Source organism: Danio rerio, chromosome 11 (genome assembly GCF_052040795.2).
Source record: "Danio rerio strain M-AB ecotype USA chromosome 11, GRCz13ab, whole genome shotgun sequence".
Classification (NCBI taxonomy): domain Eukaryota; kingdom Metazoa; phylum Chordata; class Actinopteri; order Cypriniformes; family Danionidae; genus Danio; species Danio rerio.
In genome coordinates, this window is record NC_141031.1 from 2,546,516 (window position 1) to 2,557,500 (window position 10,985).

The following is a 10,985-nucleotide window of genomic DNA, read 5'->3' on the forward strand; positions in this document are numbered from 1 at the left end:
TGTTTTGTTTGAACTCTTTTATCTTGATTTTGACTTTAATGACAGAACATTGACGAACGTTACAACAGACGCAATGGAGCCTTTATCCCATTTCCGGGTTTCTCAGCAGCGGAAGCCTGGATTCAAAGATCTGATCAACTCTCTGTGATCAGCTGCAGCTCAAGAATGAGTTGTACAACTTTAAAATGTTTTTAAAACAGCGCATGTTTGTATTAAAGAGAAGGAAATCGCTATCCGCTAAAATCACCGCAGCTGCAAAGTGTCAGTACAATTTTAGAGGACAGGGATGTCAAACTCAATTCCTGGAGGACCGCAGCTCACTTAGAGTTCAAACTGTTGAGTTTTAAATCATTTTTAAATCCATTTAGCCGATCTCTTATTTAACACTTTTAGCTTAGCACAATTCATTGAATCGGATTAGACCATTATCATCTTTCACAAACTAACAAAATAAATGAATAAATATCTGCATTCCTGTCCAATTTTTTATGTCCTTTACTTGCGAACTTCTAGTTCACTCAGATGTACATCATTGTTTACGTTGCGCAACTGGTGGAGCATCTGGATGGGTTTAAATTAAATGCCCTAACCTTTGAGCACTGCACTGTTGTGACGTCACAATTGCATTGCATTCTGGGGCTTATAGTTTCTGGAGTGGACATATGAACTAGACTCGCTCCATTCAAAATCGAGGATATGTTCATGTAAGCTTCCCTTGTTCACTTGATAAAGTGGAACGCACTTTAAAATGGCATTGGGGATTCTGTACGAGGGAACAAGTGAAGGGAGGTTTACGAATGCATGGACTGGAACACAGGCTCTGGGTTTTAGCTTATCTTAGCATAATTCATTGATTCAGATTAGACCATTAGCATCTCGTTCAAACTAATTTTTTTGCCAATTTAAAGTTATTATGTATGAAAAATGAACAAGAGATAAGCGAGATGCTAATGGTCTAATCTGATTCAATTCTCTATGCTAAGCTAAGCTAAAATTGCTCCTATTCAGCTAATCTCCTGGTGTAGCGGATTTAAAAAAAATTTAATTCAACTCTTTAACTCTAGGGGAGCTGTAAAATGAGCCTATTTTGCCAAAAATGAGAGTGTTCCTATAAACCAGGGATGTCAAACTCGATTCCTGGAGGGCCGCGGTCCTGCACAGTTAAGTTCTAACCCTAATTAAACACACCTGATCAAACTAATTGAGTGCTTCAGGCTTGTTTGAAACCTACAGGTGGTTAATTAGGGTTGGAACTAAACTGTGCAGGGCTGCGGCCCTCCAGGAATTGAGTTTGACACCCCTGATATGGGAGGACACTTCAAACAAATAACAGGAGTCCCGGTTTGTGGGCGTTAAATCTGGTTTATTTCGTACAACATCATAATTCATATCCAGATTTGCTGCAAGTAGATGTGCAAAAACAGTGCAGATTAAAACGTGTGCATGTGTGCGTATGCGCAATGGCATTTGTGTGACTCGTCGTTGCAGAAAGGCTTGAATAAACTTCACAACAAGTACATAAAATAACCATACTTGGTATTTTTGACTCATAAACAGGATCTCTACTTCATCAGTGTCTGTGTCTATCACCGACTGCTGTTTATCTGAAGTGAAGCAGCAGGAAAAACAACGCTTGTGGGAACGGTGGGCGGGGAGAACCAGCTCATTTGCATTTAAAGGCACAGGCAGGTCTGAATTCACATATTCAGAAGGGTTTCAAAAACGATCTGATGAGAATTTTGAGCTGAAATTTCACAGATACATGAAACCAAAGACTTATTTTACATCTTAGTCAAAATATTAACAACTTTCAAGGATTTAAGATGCTGATGACTTATAAACAGTCTTGTGAATAGTGTCCATGATGAAATTATGTCTAAAGTCATGAAAAAAGCATCATATTCCATGAGCAGGAGACTTTATTTTGACATGTTTACATCTTGTGGAGCACGTCAGGAGTTTGCAGGGAAACCAAATAGCCTTTTATTCGTCGTTTTTTTAATATAAATACATAAAAAGTGTTGTGAAAAGTCTGTTTTGCTACCTTCCAGCAGGACAGATGCTGTTAAAAATGATGCTCAGCCCTGCGGCTCCTCGGTGAGCAGGTGTAGAGATACGCCGTTACGCAGGGGCTGATGGGAAACACCACTGCCACAGTTCTTCATCAAACCGATGAACGGCTTCATAGTGGAAATGATGAGCGCCAGGCACTTCGCCACCTCTTTATTTGGTGCACAAGCCAATGCTGGAGTGTGTCCTAAAAGAACAGACAGCTACATTAATAGTGATATGAGAATATATTTATGAGAAACATTTCAGAAACTCGAATAATTGCTTCTAAATGCATTACAAAGACTCTGAAGTGTGTAGTTATTCGACAACTGTAATGTTCCATTCGCAGGGGACTTTTATTTTGACATAATAGTGTTCAGGATTTTTTTGAGCGGGGATAAAATGGTGGCTTAATGAACACTATAGCTGCGTCCCAAATCGCATACTTATGCACTATTCTACGCCATTTTGTAGTATAAATAGTGTAAGTAGTGTGTTCACACTGAAAACTCTAAAAATAATAAGTGCACTTTAATTACCCGGATGATGCACTCATTCAGCCGCTAAAATGAAGTGTGTAATGATGGACACTTCACGCACTCAACGACCGCAGGTTTGCTTACGTAGCGGAAGGGGCGGAGCTATCGGACGCACATGTTGGATAACTTTATTTATTTTGGATGGAGAAAGCAAAATTCTCCTACGAGAGTGATTATATCGCCTCCCGATGGTGAATGCGGCAATACTCACGGCAGGTATTATTTGATAATTCTGTTGTTTATTTCACTGATTTGGCAACCGTCAAACGTCATCAGGGAAACGGTTTGAATTTCCGTTTAGTAAAAAAACATTAGTGTGCCATTTGGGACAACACTACATACATGTACTATCCTGTTGAGTGTGTAAGTGCATAAGTACATAGTGCATGAGTGCATGGTGTATAGTGTGCCATTTGGGATGCAGCTTATAACACTAACACAATAATAACTACTGAATTTTAGTGTCGGTGGTTTTCCCACTCAATCAGCGTTCACGTAATCTACACTTAGCTAGCAGAATGAATGCTATTTATAAAACATAGAGTGTTCGCATTTAGCATCTAAAAACTGATGAGTGAACATACCCCCAGTGTTTGACAGCATTGAGACCTGCCTTTTTCTTTTTTTCATTTTATGTTTACTGTAAATGTTCATTTAAGTACAATTATTATTGAGCTCTATTTTAATGATCTATATGCAAAGTCTAAAGCGCATGGCTCAAAAGCATTAAGGACGTGTCCGAATCCACTTTTGCTATTTTAAGGACGGAGAAATACGCTCTGGCGCATGGTCTAAGAGGGTTGTGCTTATTCTCTTAATGAGTTCTGGGTGTGTTTTGAGCATAATGAGCATTAAACCAATCTGAGTCTCGTCTCCCATTCCGTTTAAGAGTCAGTTGCGTCATTCGCTATTTACATGTTGGACTTTGTAATTGTAAAAACTGAACGCTTCACTAGCGAGAAAACAGTTAAACAGAGCATCTGCAGCGCGAGGATGAAGAATGAGCCTCCTCCATTCAGCCTCTTTACTTTCTCTTTACTTTACTTTTACTCTTTACTCCTTTACTATGGTGGAGGAAACGTTGGAAACTCACTCCACTGAATACATCCATTAGCCCACATATTTAATTTAATTTGCTAAGCGAAAGATTTGTGTCAAAACGATTTCCAAAATTCAGTTCTAATTTCCAGCAAAGGAATTAATGAACAATAATAGTCAAGGGTGGTCAAAAAAGTTATATCCAAACAAACGTCCTGTTCTTATGCCCCATATGGTGATGCAGACGTCTCCAAAACCCCAAAAGTGGACAAATCTAAATGTATGTTTATTAAAATAAATATTTAAATGCATATAATAAATAATACTGATAATAATAACAATAATGCCGCAGTCTATTTCAGTTCCTCAAAACAGCAGCACGCCAACAATGCGCCTTAACACACCTACTTTCTAGACCAGCACACCCATGAGTCCACAAAGTGGCGCAAATAGATTTGCCATTTAAACAACGTGGCGCAAAACGTGAAAATTACTGTTGCGCTGGTCTGAAAATGGCAACGAATCGCGCCAAACACGTATTCTGCCTTTCACTTGATAAAAACAGTCTGCAGAAACACTTTGATTAACATTCTTCCTTTGTACGTGTCATCAGAGGGGGAAAGCCCCGCCCACTAGTGACCATCTCTCCCTCATTAGCATAAACAGCCCTGAGTGAGAAGCAGCCATCCGCCGTTACAGTTTTGAATCTGCCATTATCTTGACACATAGGCATTTGTAGCTCCACCCTCTATTAAAAAGACCACAATCTCATTTGCATTTAAAGCAACAGTCCCCCAAAACACCACGATTAAAATCAAAGCCTTAAAGGGTCAGTTTCAGAGAATTATAAAACATTATTTGTGTTGTATTTTGAGCTGAAACTTCAAACACACACACACACACACACACACACACACACACACACACACACACACACTCACACACACACACACTCCTGGGGCATCAGAGACTTATTTTACATCTTATAAAATATAGGTTCCCTTTAAATGACCTTACATTAGACAAACACGTACAATCATCAGGTTATAAAAAGTCGTCATTACCGTCCTCATCTACGGCCAGAACTGTTGCTCCTCGAGTCAGCAGAACCTCAACCACTGTCACAAGGCCATTTCTAGCTGCGATATGCAGAGGCCTGCAGGCAGACACACAAAAACTAGCCAATGCAACTAAATAATCAACTTATAGCATGTAATCAAACAGCAAAGCTCACGTCTGAAGCGCTCTGTTTGTGGAACTGATGAGCGACGTGTCGTCAGTCTCCGCCAGCATGAGGAGAGCACACATTTCATGACCCTGTGGAGGACAACATGGTGATCATTTATTCTGGAAACTCAACTCTCAGCATGTGTTATACAGTAATTGTGAATGTTTGGGTACGTTACTCTTCTACAGGCCAGATGAAGAGCTGAGTTCATGTTGACGTCTTGCAGTGACAGATCCACTCTGGCCTCATGAAGGAGGATTTCTGCATAAAACAGTTTAATATTATAGAAATATTGTAAAAAAAAATTCTTGCTCTGTTAAACATCATTTGGAAATATTTGTAACTTCAACTGTATATATATATATATATATATATATATATATATATATATATATATATATATATATATATATATATATATATATATATAGTATACACTCACCGGCCACTTTATTAGGTACACCAGTCCAACTGCTTGTTAACGCAAATTTCTACCAATCACATGGCAGCAACTCAATGCGTTTAGGCATGTAGACATGGTCAAGATGATCTGCTGCAGTTCGACCTGACCATTAGTATGGGGAAAAGGGGGATTTAAGTGGCTTTGAACATGGTTGTTGGTGCCAGACGGGCTTGTCTGAGTATTTCAGAAACTGCTGATCGACTGGGATTTTCACGCACAATCATCTCTAGGGTTTACAGAGAATGATCTGAAATAGAGGAAATATCCAGTGAGCGGCAGTTCTGTGGGCGCAAATGCCTTGTTGATGCCAGAGGTCAGAGGAGAATGGCCAGACTGGTTCCAGCTGATAGAAAGGCAACAGTAACTCAAATAAGCACTCGCTACAACCGAGATCTGCAGAAGAGCATCTCTGAACACACAACACGTCCAACCTTGAGGCAGATGGGCTACAGCAGCAGAAGACCACACCGGGTGCCGCTCCTGTCAGCTAAGAACAGGAAACTGAGGCTACAATTCACACAGGCTCACCAAAACTGGACAATAGAAGATTGGAGAAACGTTGCTGCTCTGATGAGTCTCCATTTCTGCTGACACATTCAGATGCTCGGGTCAGAGTTTGGCCTCAACAACATGAAAGCATGGATCCATCCTGCCTTGTATCAGTGGTTCAGGCTGGTGGTGGTGGTGTAATGGTGTGGGGGAGATTTTCTTGGCACACTTTGGGTCCATTAGTACCAACTGAGCATCAACGCCACAGCCTACCTGAGTATTGTTGCTGACCATGTCCATCCCTTTATGAGCACAGTGTCTCCATCTTCTGATGACTACTTCCAGCAGGATAACACACCATGTCAAAGCATGAATCATCTCAGACTCCAATACAGCACCTTTGGGATGTGGTGGAACGGGAGATTCACATCATGGATGTGCAGCCGACAAATCTGCAATAACTGTGTGATGCTCTCATGTCAATATGGAGCAAAATCTCAGGATTTTTCCAGTACCTTGTTGAATCTACGTCACTTAGGATTAAGGCAGTTCTGAAGGCAAAAGAGCGTCTAGCCCTGTACTAGTAAGATGTACCTAATAAAGTGGCCGGTGACATATTTAAATTTTCACATGGTGTTATTTTCTAAAAATGTAAAAAATTGGTCAATTTGACCAATATATATAACTCTTAATATATAAAAATAAAAGCACAACAGTACAAACCGACAGCAGACGTGTGTCCGTTTTCAGCAGCGAACATTAATGCGGAGCGTCCGGCATCATCCACTGAGTCTACATCTGAAGCGCAGCTCAACGCTAACGCCAGCGCTGAGACACTTCCTGAATATGCCGATGCGTGAAGTGGAGTCCTGCAGATACAAACACACACTTAAAGCCCACAGTATATTTCCCCCAATTTCTATTCAAAGGAGAGAAGATGTCTCAAAACATTTCTAAACATAATAATTTTAATATATCATTTCTTTTATCTGTGTCATGATGACAGCACATAATATTAGACTAGATATTTTTCAAGATACTAGTATTCAGCTTTAAGTGACATTTAAAGGCTTAACTAGGTTAATACATAATGTGCCTTTAGTCAATAATGGACACACACACACACACACCTTCCTTTGTCATCTCTGAGGTTTATAATCTTTGTTCCCATAGTTTCAATAAGCAGTTGAGCAGCACCATCGTGGCCTGTAATCCTGTGGAGAAATGAAACAGGAAAATCTCCTCATGATAAGTAAGAGTGTGTGTTCGTCCAGAAAAGCTTCGAGGATGAGCCGGAGGGCTGGACTCACAGTGCACAGTGCAACGGTGAAAAGCCATTTCCATCCTGAACGCTTGATGGTTTGTAGTCAAGTAAAACTTCTAGACAGTGAGTGTGACCTTACAACACAAAACACACAGATACACAACATACATTACTATAGTCACTGCCAAAATTAACTGCTTCAGAAGTTAACAATCAAATGAGAGATCCGTCAATCATCTGTTAAATTCAATTGGCATCGCATTTATTAAAATTCCCTGATTATTACCTCTCATTAAAGCCACCGGTCCCACTTTACATTAAGTGGCCTTAACTAATATGTACTTACACAGTAATAAATAGTTTGTTACAATGTACTTATTGTGTAAATACATGTATTTACTGTGTACTTATGCTTGATTAAATACATGTATGTAACTACATCTGTAATTAACTTACATTTGTAAATACACTGTTGACCATCCCTTACACCTTAACCCACCCTTAAACCCATGCCACCAAATTTGTCCATAACCCAACCTCTATCCCAACTCAAGAGCACCACAAGTGTTCTCAAATACATTATAAACACAGTAAGTATGTTGTATTTATTTTTGATGTAAGTACATAGTAGTTAAGGACACTTAATATAAAGTGTGACCAAGCTACCAAACTAAAACTAGAGTACTAAAGTACACATGAAATCAAAACTAACCATGTTGATTTTATTAGCGCACATTGCTAGTTGTGTGGTGAACAATTTATCTGTGCATGACAATATAAAAAAAACAAAAGTTTGCCCTAATAGGCGTGGCTAACACACTTAACCACGCCCCTCCAGCTGTCAGTTTTGACTACAAACAGAAATGGTGAGCAGGAGGAGTCTGTTAGGTTGTAATAACTCTCCCCAAACTCCTTTTCCCCCATCTTTCTGAATGAAACGCCTACTTTACTGCATCCAATCAGCTAGCAGTAGAAAAAACAAGCCACGCCCACTGCTTTCTCATTTAATATTCTGTTTCAATAGCGCCACAATACGGAAAAATAATAGTCACAGCTTCCAGTTCAGGCGTACTTTAAAAACTGTAACAAATTTTAATATTAACAGTCTATAATCTTCACTTATCTACGCTTAAATAAAACATGCTATACACAGAGGGCTCTTATTTTGAAAACGAGAGATGCATGGAGACCAATAAAGACTTAGCTAAAGCCAGCTGCACCATGCCTGTACAGATTGTTTTCTGTATGTGTTGCTAAACAGCTTGTCAGGACGCAAAATGCAGGATATACAGATTTATTTATTTTTTTACTTAAGCCACATACCTACTAAATAGATATCAGAGAAAAAAAAACTTGAATCAACACACTTTATGGCACTTTTAATATTCACAACCCTTCCAAATATGTAAAAACTCAGCTTCTCATCATAGAGTCAATTTCTTGGCTCTAAATAGGCTTGTAAAACTGTTTCTGGAGATTTGAATACTCTGGGAGTATTTTACTGTGAGGCTAATAATTCAGGGGGGTTAATAATTATGACTTCATCTGTAACAATTTAAAAATACCAATTTCTAACATGTTTAAAATGGCATTAGATTGTTTTTACCATGGTAAGCAGCCCAGTGAGTGGGTGTGTAGGAGCTGTAGTCCAGCAGGGAGTCCAGAGGATCCGAGACTGAAACTGCATCCAGCAAAGGCCGCAGGAGCTCAGAGTGACCACAGGAGGCAGCGAAGTGCAAAGGGACTCTGCCGTGAACATCCCGACACAGAGAGAAAGCCCCGTGAACCAGCAGAGCCGAGACACACTCCTCACTGCCAACTACTGCCTGAAACACACACGCACACACTTAATCTCACTTCACTAGCACTGCAAGATACACTTATAATCCTTCTAAAATACTTAGATGCCAAATTAAATCTCTTTTTCCTGTAGCTCAAATAGTATAGTATGGTGTTAGCAATGCTAGGGTTGTGGGTTAAATTCCCAGAGAAAGCAAAAACTCATAATGTAATGTTTTTTTTTAAGCTAATAAAGGAATCTGGCAAATGTATTGATGTAAATGTAATTAAAACTAGCACTAAAAACCTTTCGTTTGATCACCCATCTAAAGCAGTGTATATTTTAGGCAATCATAGATATATACCCTAGATGTCGCCTGGTCTATTGTTGTCTATTGGACGGAATGCGTCAATAGCGCCGCCATCTTGCTACAGGGTAGCGCTCCTTTGAAATGAATGCGGGACCAAGGTACAGTGGAGGACTGTGGCCATCCAAAGCCAGAGATATACACATATACACATGTATCTATGATCAGGAGTTTTCCTGGATGTTAGTATGTAATTTTTTTTTCTAATTACGAAAATTATCATTTTACATCACTTTTCTACATTGATGGATCAGTGACCGCACGGGCATTCCTGACAAAAAGCTTGTGTTTGTGTGTACAGAAATGTACTATTCACCCTCCCTGTTAAATTTGATCTAATCATGTCCTGAAACACATCTCCTCTCCTGCTTTCACTTCTCATGCTGACGGAGGGAGCGACTCGTTTGTGAATGAATCCCCCGAACGACTCTTTCACTAACGTTAGCCGACAATAATACAAGTTTCTGGCAGCGCAGCATCTCGTTGTCATATTTCTTTTGCATTGTTTGCTGAATTTATTCAACAAAACTAGCATAAGCCGAGTGTTTAGTGCGAGTTGGAGCTGCTTTGCCGTATGGTGAATGCAGTAAGTGACTGTTATCATCACGTGACCTGATTAGCACAAAAGTTCAGAACATACAAAAACAGAAAAAAACTTAATATTACCTATGAAATGTTCTGCCTTTGTGCTTTGTTTTCTTTGTTTGCTCGTTTCTACACCCGTACACAGCGCTAAAGTCCCGCATCTTCACGTAATAACACTGTCTTGACTAGTGCGGTTGAATGACTCTTGTCCTGGGAGCACTGTACCAATGTGGCGGCGCTATTGACGCATGCTCAGGGTCCCTATGCGATATCTAGTGTATATATCTATGTTAGGCAATAGCATCAATTTGGCAGTTTTCAATTGTCCTATTATGCCAAAAATCATTAAAATATTAAGTAAAGATTTCCATATGATGTCTTTGAATCCTTAATGTAGTTTTCCTATTCATTTATTTACTTATGGGATTTTTTGTCTTTTTTTTTTTACAATATCTTGATTCCTACTGTATGTTTGATTGTTTTCTGTATATCCAATGTGGAAAACCCTATGTACCATATAATCTGTATGTGTCATGTGGGGACGCTGGACAACTGAGTTGAGAATCCTCATGCAGTACTTATTAAGAACAATAGTCAGGCAGGCAGGCAACGGTCAAGCAAAAGAGCAAACATTATCATACAGGGCAGTGCAAAAGAGTAGTCGGGTCACACGCTAATAGATCAGTTCGTGCAGCTAACAGCATAAACAATAGACAAAGCAAGGGTAAAGAAACACGGCACAGGAAAAACCAGACAAAGTAAAAGCTTTGTAATGTTGACAGGAAAAAAAGACTCAGCAATGTGTGTGGAAATGAGAGGTGTCTTTATAGTACAGGTAATGAATCAATGATGAGTTTCAGCTGTGTGTGTGTGTGTGTCATCAGGTAAAACTGAAACAGCTGAGTGTGAGGTGCATGACAGGATTTGTAGTCCATTTGGTGGCAGATTTGTAGTTCTCCAGCGATACGCAGTAGCTGGATCGCTGGTGAGTGTAACAGCATGTAAAGACATTTCCTACCATAAATATTTCAAAACTCAGTACTTGATGGGTAATATGCATTGCTAAGTTCCTAATTTGAACAACTTTAAAGGTGATTTTCTCTATATTTGATTTTATTTGAACCCCCAGATTACAGATCTGCAAATAGTTGTTGAATCTTGACCAAATATTGTCCTATCC

At 39.5% G+C, this 10,985-nt stretch overlaps 1 protein-coding gene across 4 annotated transcripts in view; it reads right to left on the minus strand.

Moving 5' to 3' along the window:
- Positions 1-1,901: 1,901 nt before the first annotated feature.
- The window catches only part of ankrd52b (ankyrin repeat domain 52b), a 34,333-nt gene continuing 25,249 nt past the window's right edge, over positions 1,902-10,985 (minus strand). For 2 of the 4 annotated variants that reach the window (XR_015502198.1, XR_015502197.1), the window contains 8 exons: positions 8,680-8,899; positions 7,120-7,207; positions 6,940-7,023; positions 6,533-6,678; positions 5,031-5,118; positions 4,864-4,946; positions 4,694-4,785; positions 1,902-2,257 (listed from right to left, as the gene is read on the minus strand). Coding sequence is in view for 2 of the 4 variants with exons in the window: in XM_087272981.1 (XP_087129107.1) it covers positions 2,079-2,257; positions 4,694-4,785; positions 4,864-4,946; positions 5,036-5,118; positions 6,533-6,678; positions 6,940-7,023; positions 7,120-7,207; positions 8,680-8,899 (975 nt within the window). In the remaining 2 variants the exon portion in view is untranslated. The remainder of the gene's footprint in view (positions 2,258-4,693; positions 4,786-4,863; positions 4,947-5,030; positions 5,119-6,532; positions 6,679-6,939; positions 7,024-7,119; positions 7,208-8,679; positions 8,900-10,985) is intronic. The other 2 variants (XM_087272981.1, XM_087272980.1) reach the window with 1 other exon arrangement.